At 34.9% G+C, this 27500-nt stretch overlaps 1 protein-coding gene across 1 annotated transcript in view; it reads right to left on the minus strand.

Annotated features, from left to right (window-relative positions):
* Positions 1 to 27500, minus strand: part of RhoGEF2 (Rho guanine nucleotide exchange factor 2) — an 808005-nt gene that overhangs the window by 83735 nt on the left and 696770 nt on the right. The window contains 7 exon segments of the mRNA XM_067122600.1: positions 9640 to 9727; positions 12824 to 13076; positions 17791 to 18018; positions 19667 to 19870; positions 22475 to 22701; positions 24137 to 24327; positions 27290 to 27367. Of these exon segments, the coding sequence (XP_066978701.1) occupies positions 9640 to 9727; positions 12824 to 13076; positions 17791 to 18018; positions 19667 to 19870; positions 22475 to 22701; positions 24137 to 24327; positions 27290 to 27367 (1269 nt within the window).

The following is a 27500-nucleotide window of genomic DNA, read 5'->3' on the forward strand; positions in this document are numbered from 1 at the left end:
GGAATTAACAACAATTGAGATTACAGTCCAGCTACTAGATTCGAAAGCATAGTGTCAAATTCAACTGTCTCAAATCTCTTGTAGTGGTAAGTTCCTAGTCGGGTAAATTTGAGACAATTATTTTCAATTCCCTCAGAAAGAGAGACAGAGAGAGAGAGAGAGAGAGAGAGAGAGAGAGAGAGAGAGAGAGAGAGAGAGAGAAAGAAATTAGTCCCAATCCTTTTAAAATTGTGTTTGTGAGTGTGTGTGTGTGTGTGTGTGTGTGAGAGAGAGAGAGAGAGAGAGAGAGAGAGAGAGAGAGAGAGAGAGAGAGAGAGAGAGAGATCGTTTGAGCAACTTATCCATTAAACACAATACCCTTGTTATTTACATTCAATCTTACTAAACTGTTGAAATATAACTGAAATCTCAGAAAAATGAAATTTGAGGAAAGACTAAAACCTTCTTTTATGGATGCGATCTTTTAAAGCTATTACATTCATTCAATCACATACCCGTCGCTGCCTCTTCTCTCTCTCTCTCTCTCTCTCTCTCTCTCTCTCTCTCTCACTCGATTGTCCCACGTTTGAACAAAGAAAAAGATAGAAAAAAAAAAGGTCAGCCAAGCAGCGCCGCTCAAAATCGATTTCTCTTCAAAGAGGGCCGGGTGTTAGAAAGAGCAACTCGTGATTCAATCTCCGGTGGTCCACAAAAAATAAAATAATAATAAAAACTAGTTCAATCGACCTATTATAACCAAAATGTATCAATATCCGCGTGTATATCGATACTGTTTGAAAGCAAAACTGGTTATTTTTTTTTTCGAACATCATACATGCACACAAGCGCGAATGCAGACTCACTCTCTCTCTCTCTCTCTCTCTCTCTCTCAAACACAAACATACACATACACACACGCAATGCAGACTATCATGAGCCCTCAGATTAAACACCGCGCCATCTCCATCTTGCTGCATCGGTCGGGATTCTTTTTAATTCATTCTCTGTTGTCACGATGTTAGAACATCAACCGCCCCCAAGCTCTGAATGACCTGGAATCACTAACACACACGCACACACACACACACATACGCACAAACACCTCTCCGAGGTCAATGCGGAATGCCAGGGGAACCGCAAACGCACGCACACACGCACGCAAAAGGATCGCTCGCAGCTCGGCCGAAAATAGAAAGCCCACGTTAGCGTGAGTCACGTGGTCACGAACGCAAGAAGGGGTCTATCCCCCACAAATAAATTCTCTCCCCCTCTCCACCAACCCCCCCACATTTCTGATGACTCATAGCTTGACTCATCATCTTAATCACATAACCCCTCTCCCGGGATAATCCCCTACCCCGCCCTACAACCCACCCCTTCTTTCCTTTCCCTCATCTGTCCCTACTGTAGGGACTCTCTCTCTCTCTCTCTCTCTCTCTCTCTCTCTCTCTCTCTCTCTCTCTCTCTCTTTTCCCTTCGAAGCCAGGCATCATAACTTGATCTTCCGTTACCCTAATGCTGCCAGTGGACGGGGCAGACTTCATGATCCTCGTCGTCATTATTATAATTACAGTTATTACTGCTGTAATCTATAGTTTTTTATTTGTGCCACGGGAACAAAATACGAGAGAGGAAATAATGAAACATGAATAGGACATACAAGGGAAACTTCTATTTCTTTATCGGGATTTTCGTACGACGAAGGGAGGATGGAGATTGGATGATAACAGCAGCACGCAATAATAATAATAATAATAATAATAATAATAATAACACCGAAAAAAGCGACTATGTTGCATAAGAACCAATTCTAGTGTTCCCCACTAAAAAAAGACTAAAGTAATTCAAACAAAAAATGGCAGAGACATAAGTACGCCGTCAAATCAGCAAAGAAAAAACGCAAGCAATAACTTGACACCACAAAAAAAAAAAAAAAAAAAAAAAAAAAAAAATTGCATAAAACATAAAAAAATAAACATGAATTGCTTCAATTCCCGAGGGGGAATTAAAACGCCAGCTATAACCTTTCAGAAAATAACAACTATTTCCATGCGTCCATTTTGCTTCAGGTGTCTAGTTTATGAAAATGTCAAAGTATCAACAATAACCAAATGCACGAACACGGTGTATAGCATTCGTGAACTGACAACAAAGCTACTTAGCAAGTGATTTAAATCAGAATTTAAAATCTGGAGTTGCAACTACCAAGGTCTTCCACGAAACTGAGATGCGTTCAGTGATATCGCCAGACTTTTTTTCCACCATGACGTGACAATCTTATTATTATTATTATTTTATTTTTTGGTCTACCTCAGTCATCTTATTCGACTGGGTGGTATTTATAGTGTGGGGTTCCGGGTTGCATCCTGCCTCCTTAGAATCCGTCACTTTTCTCACTGTGTGCGCTGTTTCTAAGAGCACACTCTTCTGCATGAGTCCTGGAGCTAATTCGGCATCTAGTTTTTCAAGGTTCCTTTGCAGAGTCTTATTAATATTATTATTATTATTATTATTATTATTATTATTATTATTATTATTATTATTGAAACAAACCCACAGTTGTGTATGGTAAATATATATTCAAACTAAAAATAAATCTATCTTTAAAAACATTTTTACCCCTATATAATTGTGGATTTGTTCCTCCATTTCAAGACTCATGCAACTAAGAGTATCTTTTAATTATTATTATTATTCAGAAGTTGAGCCTTATTCATATGGAACAAGCCCACCACAGGGGCCACTGACTTGAAATTCAAGCTTCCAAAGAATATGGTGCTCATTTGAAAGTAACAGAAGGTAACAGGAAATACAGAAAGAAGAGATTAGTTAATACATTAACAAATGAACAAGTAAATAGTAAAAATTATAAATTATTAAAATACAGTACGGTTTTCGAAACCACATGTAGGTTATATTTGATACTAGACTATCTTACACTGATTACAAAAACCTCGAAAGCTTAAAAAGGCACAAGACTTCCGCAAACCTGAATAATTAGCCTGATTCGTTACCTCTTCTGGATCTCCCTCCTTTACTTTCTCATCCAGAAACCACAAAACACATTCTATTCTGCTTTAAGCTCAGCTCGCGAACGATCATTTAATAAAATAACTCTTACTTTTTCATACAACATAAATTCTTGACAAACCCCATCCTATACCTACATAAGCTTAATAGTCACAACAAAGGGGAAAATTGTATTTTGTCCAACGCCCAATGCTGGATAGAATAATCTACACGAAAACAGTTACAAGGAATGAACAAACATAAGAACTGAGATTTTTAAGAACCTTGACTTCAAGGATAATGTCTTTTCTAGAGCACGAAAAACAAAACCAACAAAGAACGTGACCATATGCAAACAACGTTAATGACTTTATATACATAAATCAGCTGACAGAAGGGAATAGTTTTATAAAAATTGTATAAAAATGAACGTATGGTATGCATATCCGTTTACACGCGCGATTATAAACGTAAATGCAGTAAAAATAGGAAAATGCGAAATAGGAAAATACGAAATTTTAAAAACTGTGTTCTGTCTAATACTGTCGACAGAAATAAGTAAGCCTCAGCAAAGATAACAGAAAATCAATGCTTAAAAAGATAACGGAAAGTTATTTGTTTAGCCAGTGGACAGCATAAATTGCCTTGTATGTTTAACACTCTCTCTCTCTCTCTCTCTCTCTCAACACGGAATGATTTAATTCAATGAGGCCTCGTTACGTGAACTATCTCGCCAAAAGGACTGCCACTGTCGAAAATGTACCCGTGAAGCTGCGTGTAACGATAAAGCTCTTGTCCTGATAACAAAAATAAACATAGCTGGTTCTATTACGCAGTTGAAGAAAGTCAGCCCTTGTTTACAGATCCTATTTAACTCTTATGCAATAAAGTAGGGATACACTCTACTGTTAAATAAAGAGCTGGGCTATAGAAATAAATGCGAAATAAAGAAAAGCAGGAAATAAGTACTATTTCCAGCAGCACACAAACAAGGAAGACAATGTAACGTTGCAAATAAACAGTACAAACAAACAGGAAATAAGTACTATTTCCAGTAGCACACAAACAAGGAAGACATTGTAATGTTGCAAATGAACAGCACAAACAGGCAGGAAATAAGTTTTGTTTTTATTTCCAGCGGCACACAAGCAAGGAAGACAATATAGCGCTGCATGTCAACAATACAAACAAACAAAGTTAAACGCTGAACTAAACATACAAAGTTACAAATCTTACTGTCCCGAGGGAAGCGCAGAGCGTGCAAAGTTAAGACCGCCTGCGGGGAAATCCTTCTGCTCCGTTGTAAACTGAATAATACCTACACAACAGGAAGTCATTTGCGACGGACGATTCAATATTCTCTTGTTTTTTTTTTTTTTTTTTTTCTTTTACATTTTCTTCATAACATGTAGGAAATGGAATAACGTTTACTTTCTGTCAGTGTCCGGAGGTAATTTAGCGAGAGAGAGAGAGAGAGAGAGAGAGAGAGAGATCCCCCTTAAAGATACACTAATAAACAGCACACGTCAAGACAGTCAAAGGAGAGAGAGAGAGAGAGAGAGAGAGAGAGAGAGAGAGAGAGAGAGAGAGAGAGAGAGAGAGAGAGAATCCACCTTCAAGACCTACTAATAAACAAATGAATGTCAAGCGAGTCTCGCAACGCACAAAACACCCGCCACCCCCACCCCCCAAATGTCTTCACATGACTTCGAGACAAGCTCCCATCCCCCACCGAGAGAGAGAGAGAGAGAGAGAGAGAGAGAGAATTAGAGCCAATGAATAGGCTCAAGAGCGTAAACACCACAGCACACAAACACCTGCTGGGACACCTGCAAGATTACATAAAAAAGAATCTTGGTGATCCAGACACCATAAAGTCAGCTGTCATTTACTTATCTCTCAACATTCCTGACAATCACAAAGGCAATCGCGATGATTAATCCCGGTCTACATGAATGTGTTCCTATTGTAGTATTATTCATGAATTATTATTTTTTTTTCAATAGGTGAGAATCTCTTCTTTCTGTATTTCCCTTTACCTTCTCTTCCTTCCTAATGAACACCATATTCTTTGAAAGCTAAAGTTAATGGCCCCTTTAGTGGGCTTGTTCCGTATGAATAGGGCTCAGCTTCTGAATAATAATAATAATAATAATAATAATAATAATAATAATAATAATAATAATAATAATAATAATAATAATAATAATAATTTTGGTACGATTCTACATATTTTAAATGATAACTAAAAGATACGTTTTGTAATGTCTAAAAACCATACTACCGAAAGGAAATTGCCACGTCCATCCGTCCGTCCTCCTGAGAGAGAGAGAGAGAGAGAGAGAGAGAGAGAGAGAGAGAGAGAGAGAGAGAGAGAGAGAGAGAGAGAGAGTACGTCCGTTTGCCTCAATACATTATCAGTCATCTGGTCAACGAACAATAATTACGCACAAGTAACCAAGCAACAATTCCAGTTCTACATGCCTCGTGGTTACGGCGATAGAGCAAGCAAGCACGTCTGTCTGTGCCTTCACGGCTAAGACAATTCCTCATTTTTCTCATGTGACTCACCTTTAATCACCTACAACAGCAGTGAACGCAGGCAGCCTAATCATGATTCAACGACGCAGGGAGGAGGAGGAGGAAGAGGGGGTGGAGGGAGACAGTTGAGGTTGGGGGGATATCTTTAGAGCATTCAATGACTTTGAAACCAAACCACACCGTTGTACCATGCAAGCAAGCAGAAGGCGTACTAGGAGTGGTCGAAAGGAATGCAACGAGCTCTTTCAGGGAGAGAGAGAGAGAGAGAGAGAGAGAGAGAGAGAGAGAGAGAGAGAGAGAGAGAGAGAGAGAGACGTATAAATAAGGTCTCTAAATCATTAAATCATTTCCTACCACATTTAATGCATCTTCCATTCAGCACTTTTTAACGCGTATATAAACCTGCTGCCACAGTTATATCGTCCCCTAGCAACCACCACTACGTGTGTCAGCAGAAGGAAGGACAGCAGAAAAAGCAGGGAAGTCAATTCACACGTACTTGAAAACGGCACCTCATATATCTTCGTATCTTGACACTAAGTTATGGTCTTTACACGCAAAGTCTTTTCTGTTCATTAAGATGAGCACTCTTAAATATGGCATTCCTAACTGAATTCCATATCATAAATGTTTCTGTGACCACAGAAAAACTTGTCAACACACGACCAAAATAAAAACATGAGTGTAGCAGTGTAGCTGTGAGAGAGAGAGAGAGAGAGAGAGAGAGAGAGAGAGAGAGAGAGAGAGAGAGAGAGAGAGAGAGGGGGAGGCCTCTTCCAGGCTGCGATCACTTAAAAAACATTTGTGAATGTGAGACTAGTACAGAGAGAGAGAGAGAGAGAGAGAGAGAGAGAGAGAGAGAGAGAGAGAGAGAGAGAGAGAGAGAGAGAGAGAGAGTCTTCCAGGCTGCGATCACTTAAAAAAATTGTGAATGTGAGACTAGGAGAGAGAGAGAGAGAGAGAGAGAGAGAGAGAGAGAGAGAGAGAGAGAAGAGGGACGTGAGCCGCAAACGGCGATAAAGCTAATCCCGCTGGCTCGGGAGGTAATGGCTTTACAACACGCAACGTCCCGGCAGCATCATCTTATTAAATCAATACACAGTCCGGGGATTGAGATTGTCTGTCCACATTAAAGGACCTAAGAAAACATCGATTTAATTAATACACAACGCTACGTCAGGCGAGCAATTAAGTACAAAACCAGAACAAAAACATCCCGTTACTACTTTTCATGAATTAAAGTTTAATGAGAATGAAAGTTTCGAAGTCGTCATCTGCTAAAATTCAAGCCAGCTGATCAAACCAGCAACACAAACAAAATGAAGCAACACAAAAAAAATGAATATAAGCAACCTCATCTTTTCATCCAAGAAGCAAATGAAGATAAAAACAAACGGGTAAAAACACAGTAACAGAGACACCAAGAGTGAGAAAAAAATTGATGTCAACGAATTCTTCCACAGAAGTGTAAATTATGGCTACAGCTTCCTTCATAAGAGAGGCCGTCTTGAGATGTTCCTCACGAAGAGCAGGGACAAATATAACTGTGCCATGGAGAGAAGGAGGTCAAGAGTTATGCCATCACCCCCCGCCCCAACTCCTTCCCCTATCCTCCCCCCCGATTCAGTTAGGAGTGCATAAGAGAAGTCATTCATGAGCAAGGACTTCTAATAATCACCCGACCAATATGGGAATCCTTATGGACGTCGAGCTAAATATACTTTTATCTGACTTGTATGCCATGCAAGGTCACAGACTCGCCCTAAAATATTTTCCACTTCACAAGGTTGTCTATCCGTTCTCGAGTATCTAACTGTTAGACAAAAGCATTGATCTATTCCCAACTATTTCATCTGAGCAATGACAGTACCCTACAGATAATAAAATAAACATTTAGACTTGTCGTTCTTCAGCCCGGGCCCCGTCGCTCTCTACATCTTCGTCCATGCTTCAGGATATTAAGTAAAGTCAATTTAATTTTGGAAATTATCTCTCAACCCTCTTTTATATAACCGTCATTATAGATGGTATGGGTACACTCGAAAAATGCATTCTGTTCAACAACATCATAAATCAATAATCATATATTTTTGTTTATCAATATTATACATCTATTCTTAAATATATTATATTTTTTTCTACATGCTCATAAATCCACTTCAAAATATTTCACGTTCAGTACAATTACAAAACTTGCTCTCAAACATTTCCTGTTTATTAAGATTGGCACTCTATTAAATGTCACATTTCTATCCTATAAACCCATGTCAGCATTGTGGAACTTGACCATCATATTCAGAAATATATTTTTAAATATCGATTCCTCAGCTGAGACCATTATTTCACTCAACATATGCTAAGCTTCGATTCTGTATTCCCAAGGCTCAATGACGTATATTACAAGGTTTCAGCTTTTCTGTCAGTTTGTCTGTTTACAACAACAAAGCTTTGCTGGCTTATTACCACGAAGATGAACATGAACTGAACCCATACCCATTGATTATTAAAAATGTCAATACACTTGTAAAATAACAATAAATCTAATTATAGGGCCACCAATATCCTGTGTTCATTTAAAGAAATGCACCAGTGTTAGGATTTAAGTTTTTTTTTTTTTTTTGTTTACTGTGCCAATAGACATATTACTTGCACAAACTTATCCAATGAAATGTATACAGAATTCAAAATACTTCTTGACTTTCTCACCAGGCTGAGCTAAAAGAAGTTTCAATCTGCTCGTCTCTCTGATTGTCCCTAGCCTCAAAAGGGCACCAGTAACAAACAATTAGCATGTTATTCGGTGGTGTGCAACTGGCATTCAGTACCTAATAATGCCTGTCAATGAAAACGTTACTGAAAACTTGTCACAAGTATCACCAAGCTATAAGTCATCATAAAAAATTACTAAAAGTATACACTAGAAAAGAATCAAAATTACAATGCTAGTCCTGTAGGGCAGTAACAATGTTTTCTTTTTGTACAGAGTCCCTTGAAATCTAAATGTTTGTGTTGTAACTCTGTTCTCTATTTACAAGATGCCATAATGCACAAAATTAACATAATGTCAATAACATTTCACTAATGCAACCATATCAGGTCATCTAATATGCTTGCTCAAAAAAAAAATTTTTTAGAAGCTATGAATGATAGTGGAAGATACTGGGGAAAAAATTCTTAAAATCCATTAAAAGCTTCTAACTTTTATAATCATAACACTTCCTTTTACCCAGAAGAAAAAACCAATAACACAAATAAGGGGGGATTCTTCCCTTCACCTATCAGTGGAATTTTCATATTCGACAAATATACTGTACTATGTACTATACCATGAACAAGTGTATAGTATGTTAAATGTACACGAAATCCTTATGTACTGATGCCTAAAGCAGCATAACGAACTCTAGTTGCCTGCGGTGACCAATGATACTTATGTTAAACAAATAGGTTTTCAACTTAAAATTAAAAACTGTGTACTTCATACCCTGTACACTGTTTTCACTTCGAAGATAATAACTAATTCTCAGCACTTTCTGCCTTACAAAAATCATTACAAGGCTTCAGAAGAAAGTCCTTTGCATTTTGCTGAGATGTTCAAGTAGAGACTGACTAACAAAGAGCTTCGTACCCTCCATTTCTGACTTACTCAAGACATTACATTGTCAGAAGGAAAAATCTAGTATAAACCAGGACAAGAAGATGAGGAATTTCAGAAAAAACATTTTTCCACGAATAAAATAAAACTCATAAGCAATTTCACATGTAAAATCTCCCTACAAAAACTTAATCCACAACAAGGCATGAAACATGTCAGGTGCTTTTTCAAACGGATAAATATTCAAGAAATAAAGAGCAGTACCCCAAAAGGTAGAGTTCGCCACTCTCAAAGTATCAGAGATAAAAGGGATCAACAGAAGCATAACAGCTTACACATAATAAGCAACTGTCTTCACAATGTCAAGATGTTTTAGAATATAAAGTTGAGAGTACTGTACTTGAAAATATGGCAGAAGAACAACTACGGTCATGAAGAACACAATACATTTGTATACACAATTAGGATATATAGAAACAGTTGCTTACAATGCTAAAAGTCACTTAATTTGTACTTACACTTTTCGCTCATTTGCTGATATTGTCACCAGTTCGTAAATTTGTGCTCCAACTGCTTGTGTTGTGACTATGAAGAACGCGCACCTGTCTGTAAGTGGAAAAAAAGAAAAAAATGTCAGTGAAATAACTAGTTTTTATATCAATACTGCATTTAGACACATTACAAACTGTACCAGTATGAAGCAGAAATCAGATAAACTAAGAAAACAGAGTATTATCATAAACATTCTCATAAAAAATGAATTTTGTCACTTTCAAAAATTGAAAAAAGTAACATTTCAGCAACCATAGTCTAGAAAGGCAATTTCTATAATGATTAACCTGCACATTTCTTGCAAATCGCTAGGATGTTGCCAAAACACAACCCATATGCTGTCGCCCTCATCACTGATAATCTACTGATATTTGAAAAAAAGCACAAAAAACTGTTTGGGTAGAGAAATCCACACTTCTCTTACTCTCACACTATAAGGTCCTCAATTAGTTTACAATCACCACTTTGTGTCAAATTTTACTTGGAATTTCTACGTAGTTTGTCCCATTGAAAAAGCTTGCATTAAAAATTCGCACCAAACCAAGACAGAAAAAGCAGATAAACGGATATTCTGTGATTTGAGATACTCCTCTCCAGAGACACAAGAGAGTACAAGTAACTCGAGCTGCTCTGGTATTTTGATGGATCAATTCCATCAATAGGAGAAAGGTCAACTATATTTATACATTTTGGAATCCTGCACGATCCTGAGAGGGATCAATATCATTTCATTATTTCACTAACTGCTGTCTGTGACTGAAAAAGATGTACATTCCTCCTTTCACTTTTTTTTAGGCCATTGCATAACAGTTTAACTTGACCACTAAGCTTCAGACTGTTAACACTTACAGGGATGGCCTGAAGGGCTTATTCTTATGAAAAATAATTAAATTAATGTTGGCAACATGATTTTATAAGGTTTTCTACACGCAAGTGCTTCTTTCATTCCACTGAATGTCAGTAACATCGAGTTCTGTGTCTATGTAAAACACAGACATCAATCAAAATTCATTATCTGTACTTTAACATAACCATCAGAAAAGGTACAAAATAACGCCTGCCTTTTGGGTGAAAAGTAATGAGGATAAGAAATTTAGTTTTGTGAGATTTATGTGATACCTCTCAGTGCTTAATAAAAAATTGTTCCTAAATTCTATGACTACTTGCAAATCCACTAAAGTGAGTGACTTCCATGAGCACAGCAAATAGAAAATGTGCCAAACAGATCTTTAATCATTTTTACTATACCTGTTCATAACATTTAAATCTTAAAATATACAGAAAATTGGTTTTTGCTTGTATATTATAGGGTGCAATCATTACCAGATGATAACTTATCACTCCATTAATGCTAGACTTCACTTCAGATTTGTGGTATTAAGGATTTTTTTTAATACAATTAATCAAGAATGTTCCTTACAAGTTCTGTATCCTAATAATTTCACAGCATATATGCAATGCTTTTACATGGTTAAAATTACATATACTGTAACTATGAACTACAGTCTAGGTGCTGATAAATAGTGTGCTTCAATGTGACCAGTGAGTTACAATTCTAAACTCTCACAGGATTCAACCAAAAGATATCTATATGAAAGGTGAGAAATGAGAGCAAGGTAAAATTCAATAAATTGGGCTTCCAGGTGGGTAGAGGCCAAAAGGAAAAGAAACAAGAAATCAAAGCAGGAGAGGCTGAAGGGATGCTGCAAAAAACCTTCAGTAGTGTCTGTAATGTGCATCATAAAATAAAAACAATGAAATGAAAACTAAAGAAAAATAACCTCTTTTTCAAGTAACATATTCAAGCTCCATGGTTCTACCTCTTCCTTATCTATGAAGCAATTATTAATTTACAACTCTTTCAAATATCCCATTTGATCATTTAAAAATACTGTACTAAAATTAAGCGTCAAAGTTCAATTATTTCTAAATGGGGACGCTGGAAAACATGTCTTCTGGGATACACAATTAGACATAAGTACTGCACTGGTGGGTAAACAAATTTTCATACATCATACAGTATATCATTGTATACATTTATAAAAATATGAAATTTAGTTCATCCAATTCTGTCACCTTTATGAAAGGAAGATTTGAATGGTCAGATGCTTGCTGGAATGCCAGTTACATGTTCACCACTACTGTACTCGCAAATTATTTTTCTTAAATCAGAAAGTAAAATAGGGATGCTAAATGATAAAATTCATACATAATTATAAGTTGCTTAGGAGCAAACAACATTCTACAGTTACGATCAAATGGGGAATATCAATCCCATTTCTTCATCTAATTGTCACTTGGCATTATATCAATTTAAGGTGGTTATTCATGAAGTAGTTTCTATTTACTACGGATGTATATAAAATTTAAATAAATTTAGTCTAATAAAATGTTCTACATGTTTACAATACTACAGCTTCCTTTATAGTGAAAATTTTCAGACTCCTATACTACCTTACCTTCAATCATTACTGAAATTACACAACAGTAAGCCCACTTCATTTTTCATACTGCTAAGTACAGTACTCCTATGCTTCATTTCCTGCTGTACTTGAATGTCATGCAAAATGTACTATTTATATATTTTAACTGATGCCTTCAGTTCCCTTTTCAATTAATATGAATAACTTGTTTATTTATTTAGCTAGTTTGCTTTCTAATACTAATAAATCTTCCTAAAGTGTCTAAAATTTGTCAGCAAATCCTGACCAGCTGGATATTATGCTTATATTCATAACTTTATAAAAATATCCAAACATGTAAAAACTTGCAGTACACACCTTGGTCATATACTAACAAAGTACTGTACAGAAATATAAAATACATTGGTTGATCCTGACACAGAAGATAAAGATTATGCAAGGTTGCACATGCTGCTTTACTGTAAAAAAATAATCCACTCAGAATATCTCTTATCAAAAGTGTAAACACTATACCTTGATATGCTTTGCTACGAAAAAATTTAGAAATAAAAGGTTTACATACAAAGCACTGTTTCCCGTCCACTGATACAGTGTATGCTTGCACTGTCATGTACAGCTTACATATTTAAGTTTTCTAAACAAAGCTTAAAAATATAAAGCTCTTAAAAACCTTGTACTTGGAAGAAAACTTTATAAAGTCAATAAACCATGAAGAATAGCTAATTACCTGTTGCTACAGCTCTGAAGAGAAATGATTGGCCATATTTTATAATAGGTGAATGGGTGAGTTTATTGTCATCCTTGCCTAAAGACTTGTTTATGGAGTGGTTCTTAAGAATATATTTATCATCTGCTTTCTGTAGAAGGACAATAAATTCATCCAATAGTAGTACATGGAGGTCGATATTCTTCTGGCCTTTGGCAATTCTCCACGTTAAAGGCCCTTCGTATATTAGCCTGTGTTTGGTCAAGTCCAAATTCTGTAAACAAAAAGGAATAACATATTAGAAAAAGACATCTCTACAGTCAAACACAAATAACAATATCTAAAATACAGGATAATAAAATACCGTAGACACCAATAAAAGCAAATATGGAATAAGTATTCCAATTCCTTACGTACAGCTGCGAGGCTGGAAATCACTACAATACCCTCATTAGCTCAAGTCATTCCTTCAAAATGTTTTAAGATGCAATGATAATGAATGAACCTCATCCAAACAATACTGTACTACAATTTTAACCAACCAAATTATGGTACTCTTAATGTATCTATCATAGGGCTATCCTGAGGAACCAGGCATTAACAAAATACTGTATATGAGTACAGTAGTACTTTTATTACACTGCAGTTTAACAAAGCCATTATGCCGTATAGGGTTCACCCACAGGTTTTGCTGTTAACTAAGGAGAAAATCAGAGCAAACTAATGGATAACTTGTAAAGATGAGACCAATGGGAACAGATGTAATTTGGAGCAAACGAGATAATGCTAAGAATCATTAGCAGTAACTTCCTAAAAGGCTAACAAAATGTGCGTAATAAAAGCTATTAACTTCCAAAAGGTTTTCACGGTACGGGAAAGTGACTGCAATATGATTAATGATGCGACATCATGAGTAAAAATTCAAATACAATCATATGCTGAGTATTTTCTTGTATGTGTTTACATGGTTTCCATTTCACAATAAACTAAGCAACAGAAGAAGTGTCAAAAATATATCTGTCCTCCACAGAACCTACTAAGCTTCAACTGCGAGCAGATGTAAAGGGCAATTAATCAACACTGTTTTGTATAGTAAAAAACAGACTTAATTGGACCCCAATCCTATAAACATCAAAAAGTATCATTCAACCAAACATAAGCATAAAGAACAAATTCAAAAATTTATTTGGTACCTAATTACAGTATTCATTAAGCTTAGAGCAAAAACCCTGAATACATGAAAATGATTAACAGGTGAATAAATTGTTTTCTAGTATCACTCCCAAAATGTTTTGTTCGTTTTTGTTCCATAAATAGCCCCTACATGAGTTAGTCATGTAAGGTTAAAGAAATTAGCTAGTAAAATAATCAAGCTTTTTGAAAACTTTATATTTCAACATACTGAAAGCCCAAAACTTGACTTTGGTTGCCTACCGAAATTCGAGCTTCCACAAAAAATAAGCTTACTGTTAATGTTGCACTTCAGTTATCTATAGACAGAAGCTAGGTATGAGGGATGGCCATAAGGCCAGTTAACACCACTTCTAAATTTTTCCTCATTTTGTGATAATAACTACCATGATCCTATTGTGTTTTCATCTGCATTAATTTATTTTGTTTCCTCATTCAACAAAACCTAACATTTATTCATTATAATTGGCTTTTGTACTGGCAAAATCTTTTATTATACACTCTGCCAATTTCACTACTTTATCTGCATCTTCCTTTCCTTCATCTGTTCATTAGCAAGGATCCACAATAGTTTCAATACCACTATTTTTCCCCAGGTTAATCTTTCTCTGATATTTATATGCATGTTCCTTGCAGTGAAATATGAAATTAAATACCTTTTCTCATCTTGCAATACTAATGACTGAAATCTTGGCCAGCATTAACATTGATGTGTCAAAGTTAGAAAAATTACCAAAAACTTTTAACTTATAGTGCTCAGCTTGTTATGATTCTACTGCTGCAACTTGAATTGCAGTAAGGAGATGAACCTATGTTACAATAAATAACTTTCAAATACATTCAAGTTTTAATGCATACTGCCTCAAGGGAATAATGTTTTAAGGTCTACAGTATTTATTTTTGTTCCAAGAGTGCTTCCTATGAATACGGTAATAATTTACTTCTGGTTTAAATTTCAGAAATAATGTACATTTTTCTTTTGTAAGGTAGCAAGTCTTCAGTAATGAATAACTTTTAATAAACTGAAGGGGAGTAACATTTCAAAAATGAAATCATGATAACAGGCTCTCGTGCTTAATCAAATGACAGTCTACCTCAGAATAGTTATGAAGTTCCACTTTAAGAAAACCTGAGATACCTGTAATCCAATAAATCTGATATAAGAGTAGCCTAACAATACTCAAAGAATTACTAATTACTAACTGTAAAATATTCAGATATTTAAACTTAAAGTATAATGAGAGGCCAATGACTTTCTTGAGAGAACTGTGGTCATGACCATCCCATCCATTTATGATTGCAATCACGACAACTTTATTTTGTACTGTGGAACATTGTGTTCTTGAAACTGATATACTAATTCATGTAAAGTAAGGATTCAGATATTCTTGTGTTATAAGAGTGTGAGATATATATAGTATAGCTTACCTTCTAAATGAATCCACTGTATTTTATCAGTTTCAAATACAAAAATAATTGTTCCAAATATATTAAAATAAAAAAAGCAATGAAAACATTTTTATTTACAAGAGTGAAATTGTTGGTTCTGGTAATATTTTTCCTGATACTTAGTTGTTTCGTACATAACTACATGGGCAGAGGTTCACTGTGCACCTCTGTAATATCTATAGAACAAAAATATTTTCCAAACAAAGTTCATTAGGTTCTATCTCATTTCCAAACTCTACAAAACTTTTAGATGTTTCATAACTTAGTACACTATTTTTTTTGGCACCTAATATTACTGAAAATTCTGCTTGAAAGATTATTCATTACTGGATACTAGAAGTTATTTTCCATCGTTTTCGAGCTGCAATGCAGATTTCATAAAGTCACAAAACAGCAAAACATGGATCTTTCAAGGATTATATAAATGCTATGCTTTAGTGTTGATCTAGGATACATAAAAATCTTCTTGAAAAATTTATGAATGATAGAATCTCGTTTACAATAATCAAAATTACATGTTTTCACTGTCTTACACTAATTATTATTAAAAATACTTGTATTCACTCCTTAGAGTAATTATTAAGTTTATCCTTTAATTGCTAAGAAAGTAAAAAAATTGCAACTGGAACAATACTTTAAACAATTTCCTACAAAAATGCTATATTGATTTTGGTAGAATGACATCTGCTGTTAACTGCTACTCCAGGCAAAATTAAGCTTTAGCCGGCAATGTGCATTTATATGAGGTATAACAAATTTAATTTACTACTGTGTAAATTAAATGTCAGGAGGTACCTTTACTAATGCTCAGTAAACCCTAGAGAATGCTACCCATGTTGATGTTACACAAAATAAAGGCAGTAAAAAATATCGATATTATATTGGGAAAAATATCTAGAATCTTTTATCTGTGCAAAACTGAGTAGATATTACAAGCTACATTAATGAATTACAGCAAATACACATTTCCAAACTCAATTACAGTACTTCACTTCTATGTAGGCAGCAAGACGACCAGCATTTAAATAATGCAAAGACCCATTCAGTGCATAATTTTTCACAGCAACCAATTTACATTAAAAAATGGGAATTTCTGTTTTCCTCATCTTCCACAAACTGAAATTCTACTCTGCAGAAGCTTGCTTTCAAGTTAATGGGTTTCAAGTTTTGTTCCTTGTCTTGTTTGCATATTTTGAATAGGAATAATGTTATTCATACAGTAATCAAACCTGTATAATCAATATTATTACAGTATTATTATTATTATTGCTATTATTATTATTATTATTATATTATTACTATTCAGTAGATGAAACCTTTTCATATGGAACACGCCCACAAGAGCCACTGACTTGAAATTCAAGCTTCCAAAGAATATGGTGTTCCTTAGGAAGAAGTAAGAGGAAGTAAAGGGAAATACAGAAAGAAGAGATCTCAATTAAAAGCAAAAAAAAAAGCAATAAATAGAAAAATAGCTAAAAATTTCATCCTTGACAAATAATAAAATTCCAACAGAATTTTATCTAGTTTGTCCGAAAACTTTTCACTCTTGACAGATTCTCAAGTGGTTTTTCATTGCTAAAGAGAAAAAAAGTGTCACTTCAGGATTTACTGTTTCTCCAAAATGCAGATAACTGGGAATCTGCCAACTGGGAGATGATTCAAGACTTTCAAGTAATATACTACTGGACATTGACAGCTAATTGAAAACTTCATTTTTTAAACAAACTATTTTAATTCTGGTATATCACCTGAACTCCAGGAAATCTACATCAAATTCACATTCTTTTTACCATTTATTTGATGTAATAATAAATTTCCCCAATGTGGTGATAAAGCTTAATACTGTAATATCAAAGTAAGAATCAGTCAAGCTTGGATAAAAATGGGTTATTTGAAGGAAAAGTAATTGAGTATTAGAAAGAAAAATAATTCTTTAGTAAAGAAACTGGAAATGAGCTGTCAAAGTACTTTCTGCAAAACTTACAATATGCCTTTTATATTTTAACATCAGTACTTCAAATACCCAAGAATGAAATTAAAAAGGAACTAATAAGTAATCCTTGCAGTAGGAGAGGAATATACACAGGGAAAATAGTTATCTAAATGGAGGGTGTGTCCTCCTACCACACTGATAAACCTATCACTAAAATTTTTCCCCAAATGTATGAAGGACTCTGAAAGGCTACATTCAAACTCGTCTATAAGACATTAAATATTTCCAGCTGTACATAACTACAGGGAATTGTACAGTACTTTGCTCTGTACACTATAAAAGTTTACTGTCATAAACAAAGTAATGTACAGAGAGAGAGAGAACGAGAGAGAGAGAGAGAGAATATACCAACCCCTCTAAATTCATCTGAGTGTCCGTGCTTATTCTTGGTTAAAGATGACTGGTCGAGCTTTCTTTGGATTTCACTTAATCTTTGATTGTTCTCTGCTTCTTGTACTGCTTGGTTGACATATGCTAAAATTTCCCTCGACCTTTCCAAGCTTCTTGCAATTTGCTTATATTCTTCAGGATCCTTGTTGGCATCGGTGTACCCTAATAATGACTCCAGCAACAATGGGTACTGTAAAAATAATACATATTAATTATAAAGGACTGCACCTGAGAATAAGAAAAAAATTCTTAAATAATTAAAAGCATTTATTTTTTTACATATAGAAATGATGGGCTGCAAATCTGAAAAAACTTTTGTTAGATGTACAGACATAACATACGAATCAAATTTACTTTCTGTACAGAAATATCAACGTACTGTATATGTAACAGTTTAACTTGAATAGAGTTCTAGTTAAATCATGGTTAGTGAAGGGGTTCATTTCCAAGTTGTAATAATTTTTCCTATCACAATGTTAGCAACTCAAACAAAGAAGGGTGTATGCCAGATGTACGTTACTTAAAGCAATAACTTAATCAGTTAATGGTAGTAAGGCATAATCACTAGATAATGACCTTGATAGCTACCAACACAACATCCCAATAATATTTACCTTTAGTATTTCTGTTTCTGTAATATATTTATGACAAAAAGCCTGCTTTTAATGTCTACATCCTTTGTTTGCTCAGATTTAGTTGTCTCACTATTACTATTAAACAAATTAGTACTGTATTTGTACTTATTATTAAGCCTTAATACAGGTCATCTGTTAAAGTTACTAGACTCTCAGACACAAATAAACTTTATATAGGTCACGTTTATCTGTGTGTTTACTTGTGGCATTTTTCCCTTTCACCTTTACATACTTTTTTTTTTTAAATTTTCAATCCTATTCTTGATACCTGAATTATGTAGTTTGCAATTTTCTTACTGGCTAAACTTGATTTTGCATGAAGCACATAATAAATAGAATTCCATAATTTTATTTTGAATTTTGGAATCAACTTGTGCTAACTATTACATCTGCCAAGAGATATACTAATTAGGAATACTGCAGCCATAGCATTACAGCACAATGAAAGATATTCTTCTCATAACCCTCAAAATTCCATCAAGCATGGATATAAAAAATTTATAACTCATGAAATACAAAATTTTTTACAAAATCCATTGTGAGGCTTGATAATTTGCAACATCCTAACTGAAACAAGAATACTAGTGTATTCTAAAACATAAAAGATTAAGGTACAGTATTATATTTTATTTTTCTACATAACACCTGAATCTGAATAGTGTCCAAAATGTACATTTCCAACGTTATCAATACCTAAATTGAAATGAGCTGGCACTTAAAGAAGTGTAGGATATGAACATACATATATAAACACATGATCCTTTTATGGGCAAGACACTCCTGAGGTGACAGCTGCTAAATTACAGAATTCAAATGAACTAAAAATAACGTTATTTTTAAAAATTTTCTAGCTTCAACACAGGATGCTATAACACATCCAATAACAATCTAACAAATTCCAAAGAGGTTCCAGTGACCTGGAGTTCAGTGGTGAATGAATTTCTTATACTTTAGCTTCTCAGTGTTAAAGGGGCCTTACCAAACTGAGAAAACAGCTAACAAAGTTAAAGGTAAAATGCCACAAGAACTCAGTGCCATGCTGTAATATATGTACATACAGCAGAAGTTTCCAGGATATTTTGTAATTCATTATCTAAATACAAATACAGTACAGTGTTAAAAACAAAACTTAAAGCGAAAAATGAAGTGCCTTAATTTATAACACTAATGGAAGTAATGTACAGTATCCTGAATCAAGACTACCTTTGATAAACGTTGGAAGCCTGCAGGTAACATGTCTTTGAGCTGTAGTCTTCTACATAATGGATGGTTCTCCTGTTCTTGGAGAAAATTTGCTAATCTCTGGTCTCTCTTTTGCCGCTGTTTCAATGTTTCCAAAGCAATGCTCTGTGACTTCACAAACTCTGCAGCCTGCTGTTGAAAGATTTCTCCCTGCTCACCATCAAACTGTAAAAGACATTCATGGTTAACTTCTCCAGGTAGGGAAAATTTGTAAATTATGCAAAAAGCAAAGAAAAACTATGGTAACTATAAATAATAATGTAGTAATGAAGACAGTAAAAGAAAATGGAGCAGATTTTTACATATTCCTCCACTCATTAAAGAAAAAATTGAAAATCCTCTAACTTAGTTCCAATTAAAAGTAGTAAACCACTGCAATTTTCGTAGCACCTTATAACACTTCACAACTTTTTTAACAATGATACTAACTGTACATTCAACTATCACTAACTACAAACATTAAAAAATTATTTTCATTCAGCACTAGGGCAAATATGGTGCTATATATTTTGCTTAAAGACTAACCTAAGCCTGGTTTAGAATACAATAATGTTTCCAATAAACAGCCTTGTGAATACAGAAAAAAAAATCCATGCACTGGTGGTTTAAAAAGAATTCCTTATACAGTACTAACAGGATACCATTCATAATGATTTGATAAGATCTATGATAGGTTAGCCTATGCTCGAATGGTATGGATTACTATAAAATACATGAGTTAAAAAGACCTTCATAAACTGAAGTTTCTAAGAAATGTTACTAAAAAAGTTCACCTCATTAGGGATAAAGGAAACTTAGTATGGTAATCAAAAGTAAACTCTCAAACACAAGAGAGAATTCAGACTCAATTTCAGACATATCGTCAGATGAATTTGGTCCTCTTCATATATAGCCATGTTACCTGCTTTGCTTATTTTTTACATTCATGAACTGATGACATACTTGCAGATAAAAGTGCAAATAAAATCAAAGTTAACAAAATAAAATGTTTTGATGATGAATATATAGCAGGTATTCCTTGAGGTGCAACAGTTCTAAAAATGCCAAAGTGTCTTGGTACATTTTTTGAGAAAATGGAAAAATAAACTAACAAAATTCAACTGTTTTATATGCTGTTTATCAGTACAGAGAGAGAGAGAGAGAGAGAGAGAGAGAGAGAGAGAGAGAGAGAGAGAGAGAGAGAGAGAGAGAGAGAGAGAGAGAGAAAAAAAATTCAAAAGAATGAATATCCTACTACAGTACTCCATAGTTGGCTTTAACACATGCAACACATGATGAAATTTCCCTTAGAATATCAACATCATCAGCAAGGGCTCCTTCCCTGAGCCGTATCAGGTCAGACTGGAAAAGGAAAGGTGGCCTGGGAAGGCCATTACTGTCGCATTATGGGCCCTTTACTGCCAATCACAGCACCACGCCCCTTCACCAACAACGAAGACGATGAAGACTGCTCTCTCTCTCTCTCTCTCTCTCTCTCTCTCTCTCTCTCTCTCTCTCATACACACAGCAAGAATCAATAATAATGACAAGAGCAAATAAATTTTAAATCAAACAACTGGCTCACTTTTAAATACTGTACAAGCTGCTTAATGGAAATTTTAATCACATCAGAAAATGTTTCTACACAATGAATAGCCCAGTTCCAATTGAATTAAATACTACTGTACTATCATATAACATCACTGTTCTATACTGTATAAAGAAGCAGACTGTGTGGCCTTGGCGGGTAAGAATGGGGGAGGGAGATAAGAGGAAAAACCCAAAAGGTGCCTCATTCCTGAAAGAGAAATGGGTCAGGGGGACACCATGTTTCCTTTCCTAAAAGGAACCTCAAACCCTCCACCCTCTTGAAAAAAAAAATAAAGCCACTCCCTCCCTACTGACCCTCCTCCAAACTACGCAGTTGACACTGGTGACCTGCGATTCCCCAATAACCCCAGGTCTTCGTCCCCTTTAAGACACTGCAAAACTTCATACATATTCTTTCAAGACCTCTACCCTGAATTCTTCTCTTTTCTTTTCTTATTCTGATTGGCTATCAAATAAATTTTTCATCGATTCTAAAGTAGATGGCCATACTAGAGTTTTGAGTCCTAAATGTAAATCTTCAGCAATAGCAACTCATCTCTGATATTTCAATAAATATTATATGACAAGAATATCACAGATACATGCACAGAACTCAAAAAAATTCTCCTGGGAATGACATTTCCATATTTCTGGTAACTATATCCTTCTACTGTTACTATATTAAAAAACACAAACTTTCATACAGGGATACACTTCTTTATCTACAGTATCCATGTACTGTAGTAGGCATTCTTGAACATTACAAACTTGGAGATAACATACACTGTACCATAACTGTTAGTAGGATTACAAAACCTTTCTCATTTTCCAAGCTCCAAAATTCTTGTAAAAGATCTTGGTAGTTACACCAAACAAAATCAGGACACAAAGACAAAACATAAAAGACTTAACTAAATTACAAGGCTCGAAGATCATACAAAAACACACGCATAACAATGTCAGGAAGTTTCCAGATAAAAGTCAGGAAATCATGTAACATTCTTACCCACAAAATATCATTACATGACTATAATTCACAACAATTCTACCCCCTTTATTCTAGCTCAAAGAATAAAATACATGTGACACTTCCAGTCTCTACACACACAGCTCTCTTGATTCTGAAAAATTCTAACATGTTAAAGAAAATCATAAGCAGGGAAGTAGTTTATATATAATGTATTAAGGTGCAAATCTTACCATATTAATGAGAAGATCGCCCACTTTGGTAACAAAAGGTTCCTCTTCTCTTCTTTTCTTCATCGCTTGATTAAAAAAAGTGTGGATCTCCAGAATTTGGTCCATGTTGGGGAAGAGCATATCAAACTGGTCTCTAGGTAAGAAGCCAGCCTCCTCCATTGGCACTTGAAATAAGTGCTTCAGTACTTTCAAGACTCGAACATGAGTCCGTTCCGTGTGGAATAATTCTGAAAAAGAAGATGAATAGAATAACAAAAGACTGACAATGCCACACCGGAGCAATAAATACTGATGGAACAACACACAATTAATGTGGTAGTGTTCATATATATTTCTTTATATCAACTGCATGTCGAGTCAGATATACAAAAGTGAGATATATGCATATATACACTGGCTTTCATACATATGTACAGTAATACAAGTGACATTGCAGTTTAAAAGATAAAAGATCAACTTCTAGGAAAAAATGAACTTGATTAAATACCAACTGCCAAGATTACAGCTAACAAAATGGCAGTCCACAAGTAGCATTATGTAATGGTTAAATAAAGCTGTTTTTTTTATCCAAATAAGAATGTAAGTAAACTTTCCCTAAGTTTTGATTATTCTTCTGTGAGGAAGGAGAGGGATGATTTCTAACACATCTCAACAGAGTGTAAAGCACATATGACCAGAACTTTAAATAAGTAGCTATTACAAGATAATGAATAATAAAAGCTAAACAGACTGCTAAAACAGATGCAAAGAAAAAAATGGCATAAGTCTACACAACATTTACAGTATAAGACACGAAGTAACAAGAGGAAATTGCCAGAAAGACACATTTGAAGATCGTCAAAACATGAACTCAAAACATATTTTGTAAATGTTTATGTTTAAGCATTTGGAAATTCAGGCTTGGTATAAAGCACATACATCAGCAAACATCTCTTAATACAGTGGAATAAAGGACAATAAAACAAAACAACAGTTGCACTACTGTGATGGAAAAGTGTTGCAGATACACAAGATATTCTTCAAGATTATTAGACATTAAAAGATTAAGTAGAACTTCTAATAGTTACTGAATATTTAACTCACTGCTCAATGTTCATCTGTTGTTAGAGAAGGGAGACTATCCTTCCTCTTGTTAGTCACTTCTGATTTCAGTAGTGGGATCTCAACATTAAGTGAAGGGATTGGGAAAATTTCTTTTCTTTTTCCTAATGACTTGTAAGAAAATAAATTCTAAGGGGTCCATATGTAACTTTGAGAGAGCATGAGCTCTATGCAGGAAGCACTTCAAGTAGGACCATAATATCTGACCATTTTCCCCACTTTGCAATCAGCTTTCCAAGGAATTAATGCAACATTTCATGAAATATCTTGCATGGTAAAAAGGGAAAAATCCTAAACAGTAAATAACAGCCTCAGCAAGGTATAGTCATTTCAAGACAAAACAACTATAAATATTGGGCATTACATATAAGTAAACACTAGATAACTGCAACAACAGAGGAGTTGAACAGGGAAGGGTAACAATGACAAAAATAAAAGTTACAGAAAACTTAGCATTCTAAAAATAACACAAATAACAATAACTTTGCCATTTGAAAGGCATCAGTACTAACAATGACCTTACCAATTTCGATTTACCAAGAATCAAAATGAAGAGCTTACCATTTATAGTGTCTTGTCGTTTACTCTCTTTAGGTTTGAGCCGCTTTATAATTTGGTCGTCTACGACTAGTTTGTGCCAGTTAGGGAGATCTACCTCAGCCTCAATGTCGGAGTCATTCTCCAACACAGGGGCAGATACAGGACCACCGGCCGGGGGCACCTGCTCCAGGGAGGTACTGGGGCTCTCCGGACTGCAAGGAAATTGGAGAAGTAAAATCAGTTACTGGTAAACTAATGTCTTATAACAAATACACACAACACAAATGAGATAAACACGTCAAGGCAAGGGGTCTGCTAATAATGGCTAAACATCCAGGGGTAAGAACAACATTCATCCATCAATAGGAAAAAATATAAGAGTTGCGTTTGAGGGTATTTATACCCATACCTTATCCAACCTGGACTTCTCAACCCGTTCTGTAAGTTCCAGTACTAATTCTCAATCTAGACTACACGTTCCACCTCCAATCAGGAAAACGGTTCTTTGCCTGTTAACTAAATGTTATCACCATCTCATGTTAATGGAGAACCCAGCTTTTCATCATAAATAATGTCAAATAAAACCTTTCCTTCTCAAGAGAGAAAGCAAGTTTTGTTCTTTGAAAATACTATGTATTTAGTGGCATAAGCATTTTATGGGGATGTGTTTTCTTCAGCCATAAATATAATAATGAATTTTAGTCTGATTAATAAAATCAGAGGGGATCCATCTGTTACCCATCAATACCCAGTCCCTTCTACCTTACCTTCAAACAAACTCAGACTGAATTCTGCTCATTTCACTGATCATTAACCTAAATAAAAGATGAAATTATAATCCTGCCTTTTACATACATCATAACAAAGTCTGTTTTCATTAAGTTAAATGTAAAAATTATTCAACTAATGGAGGTTTATCATTCAAACATTTATACATTCTCATCACTGCACAGATAACTTTTTTATTGAATTGCACAAAAAAATCTAAGCTATGAATATGGAACGAATAACTTCCTCCATTAAAATTAATCACAATTGGATGAAACAATTTCTTCAATTACTCTAAAATACTTAAATTTGCTCAGCAAATCCCACACGTCAGTTTCTTTCAAGAATAAATGAATACATACGACATCAAAGGCTATTCCTATCTCATTTTACTTTCAAATTAATACCTAAGTTTCTTTTCCTGTTATAACAGATATGTTCGCTACTTGTCCTATCTAATAAATCCATATCAACATTTTTCCTTAATAAGTTCACAGCTGTGTGTTCATTTAAAAGGAAAATCCGTTTACCTTCCACAACCACGTAACATTTTCTTCATTAATCTCTTTGTAAAAGCAAAGCCATACGTTGCTTTACCATTTTACTTTCTGTTAATGGTGACACTCCACCTACCTGTAGTATCCAAGAGATAACTTTCTTTTTATTTTTTTTTTTTACCGTTCGTCTGTTTCCTTTCAGTGTCCAGCCAATAACACCTTAATTTTATTATATAATAACAGTGGATTACATCAAATTTCTTTTCACATTTATGAGTAGTTTGTTACTCTTTAAGTCTTCTGTTGCAATTATCCATATTTCTTTTTTCGGATACAACGAGAGGTGATACCCTCATTTTCCATCTAATGTTACATACATTGCTTTCCCAAGTACAAGTCCGTACTTCTTTTCTAATCAGTCAATACTGGATTTCACTTCCTAATACCAGTAATACGATATCTGCAGTGCTGAATCTTTTACATCCCAGATTATCATATTGATAATAATGTTCTACAGCAGCGAGTGGATCTCCTTTTTCATATAAAGAAATGAAAATCCCCTAACCACCTCTTCAATACTAAACCATTTCCTTACCATCAGTTCTAGTTGATAACTGATCGTCTTTCCTATTCCTAACGTCCTCATTTAAATAACTCTTTCTTTTTAAATTTAGTAAGAGACGATTATACTCTCCCCTTCCAGTTTATTGCATGTCGATCATTTGTATGTATCTTTACATACTCTTCGCCTATTCTTCCAGTATCTGACAACTAAACCCCAATGTTGATACCCGGGCAATCCTTTTCTCCTTATCTAAACAGATATTTCTGTCACCTTTTAAAATCTAGCTGGTAAATGTCTCCCCACAAATAAGTATTGGAAATACATCCACTCTCGTATTTATTGTTCGTTTGATTTAAAAAAAAAGTCAACGATGTTTATCTCTTGGATGCTGGCTACTAGTCGTTTAAGCTGTCCTGCCCATTTCAGACAAATTACATTAGTCCTCAATATCCATTTCATCAAAATCGTCACTTCGTTTTAATTTTTTGCCCAGCAATAAAAAACTATAGACTGTATAGTATCTGGATTTTACGTTAGTCAATACCAACTTACATTTTCTTAAAAAACTGAACATTCCAATAATATTATTCGATCTTTTCAACATCCAATACTTATGCATTTCCTTTTATTATCTATCGACTCTACATTACCTCTGTTTTCCCCTTGAAACTTCAGACACGACCACATTTGATCTTTTTCATCATAACCTACACAAGAAGAAGAAGAAGAAGACATTTCTCCTCTCCACGAGCAAGGCTTCCCTTAAACCATCAAAGACACTTCTGTGCCGTTTTACTCACGTTCGATCGATCCTTTAAGCAACATGCAAAAATAAAGACGTTCGAATAGAGAAAACCAAAGCAAAAAACATCCTAGGACATCCTAAAGCATCCTAAAAAACACTTTCCTTTCCCCTAATTTTTAATATGGAGTCGCTGGTCCAAGGCGACATCAATAATTATTCATTAAAGGTATCTTAATACATTTATTATGGCATCACCCTACTCTTAAACACTACGGTATAAGCAAATGAGTCACTCCTTTTATTTACTTGCAATCTTGCTTTCACTAGTGGCACTGGGAGTGAGAGGCAGCACTCTTGCCTTACTCAGTGTCGGACCTATGCATACACAAACTCTTAATACATAAGTTTAACTGACTAATGCATGAAAGCACAAAGCTAACTGACTTCACATAAGCTATGAAGCATATGGACGTGGCTAACATTAAACATAATCTATATATGCATAAGGCATAATACAAACACTGTTATCTACACATATGCACACGTTTTAAAACTCGAGGGGGTACTCGCCCCCCGGGGGGGGGATACTGCGCACTTACCTGTGTGAAAGACTTGAATTTGAGTTTGACGAACTACCGGAATGGGTGGAGAGGGGGCCTGACTCGGCTTCCACATCACTGCAATAAAAATAGACAAATGACATTAATTAATTTTGCTGAGCCGCTTACGGGTTTAAATACGGGTGCCCAGTGGCACCGCTAACATTATCCTTGAATACATTAATTTAAAATATACAATATAAAATAAAGA

Source organism: Macrobrachium rosenbergii, chromosome 20 (assembly GCF_040412425.1).
Source record: "Macrobrachium rosenbergii isolate ZJJX-2024 chromosome 20, ASM4041242v1, whole genome shotgun sequence".
Classification (NCBI taxonomy): domain Eukaryota; kingdom Metazoa; phylum Arthropoda; class Malacostraca; order Decapoda; family Palaemonidae; genus Macrobrachium; species Macrobrachium rosenbergii.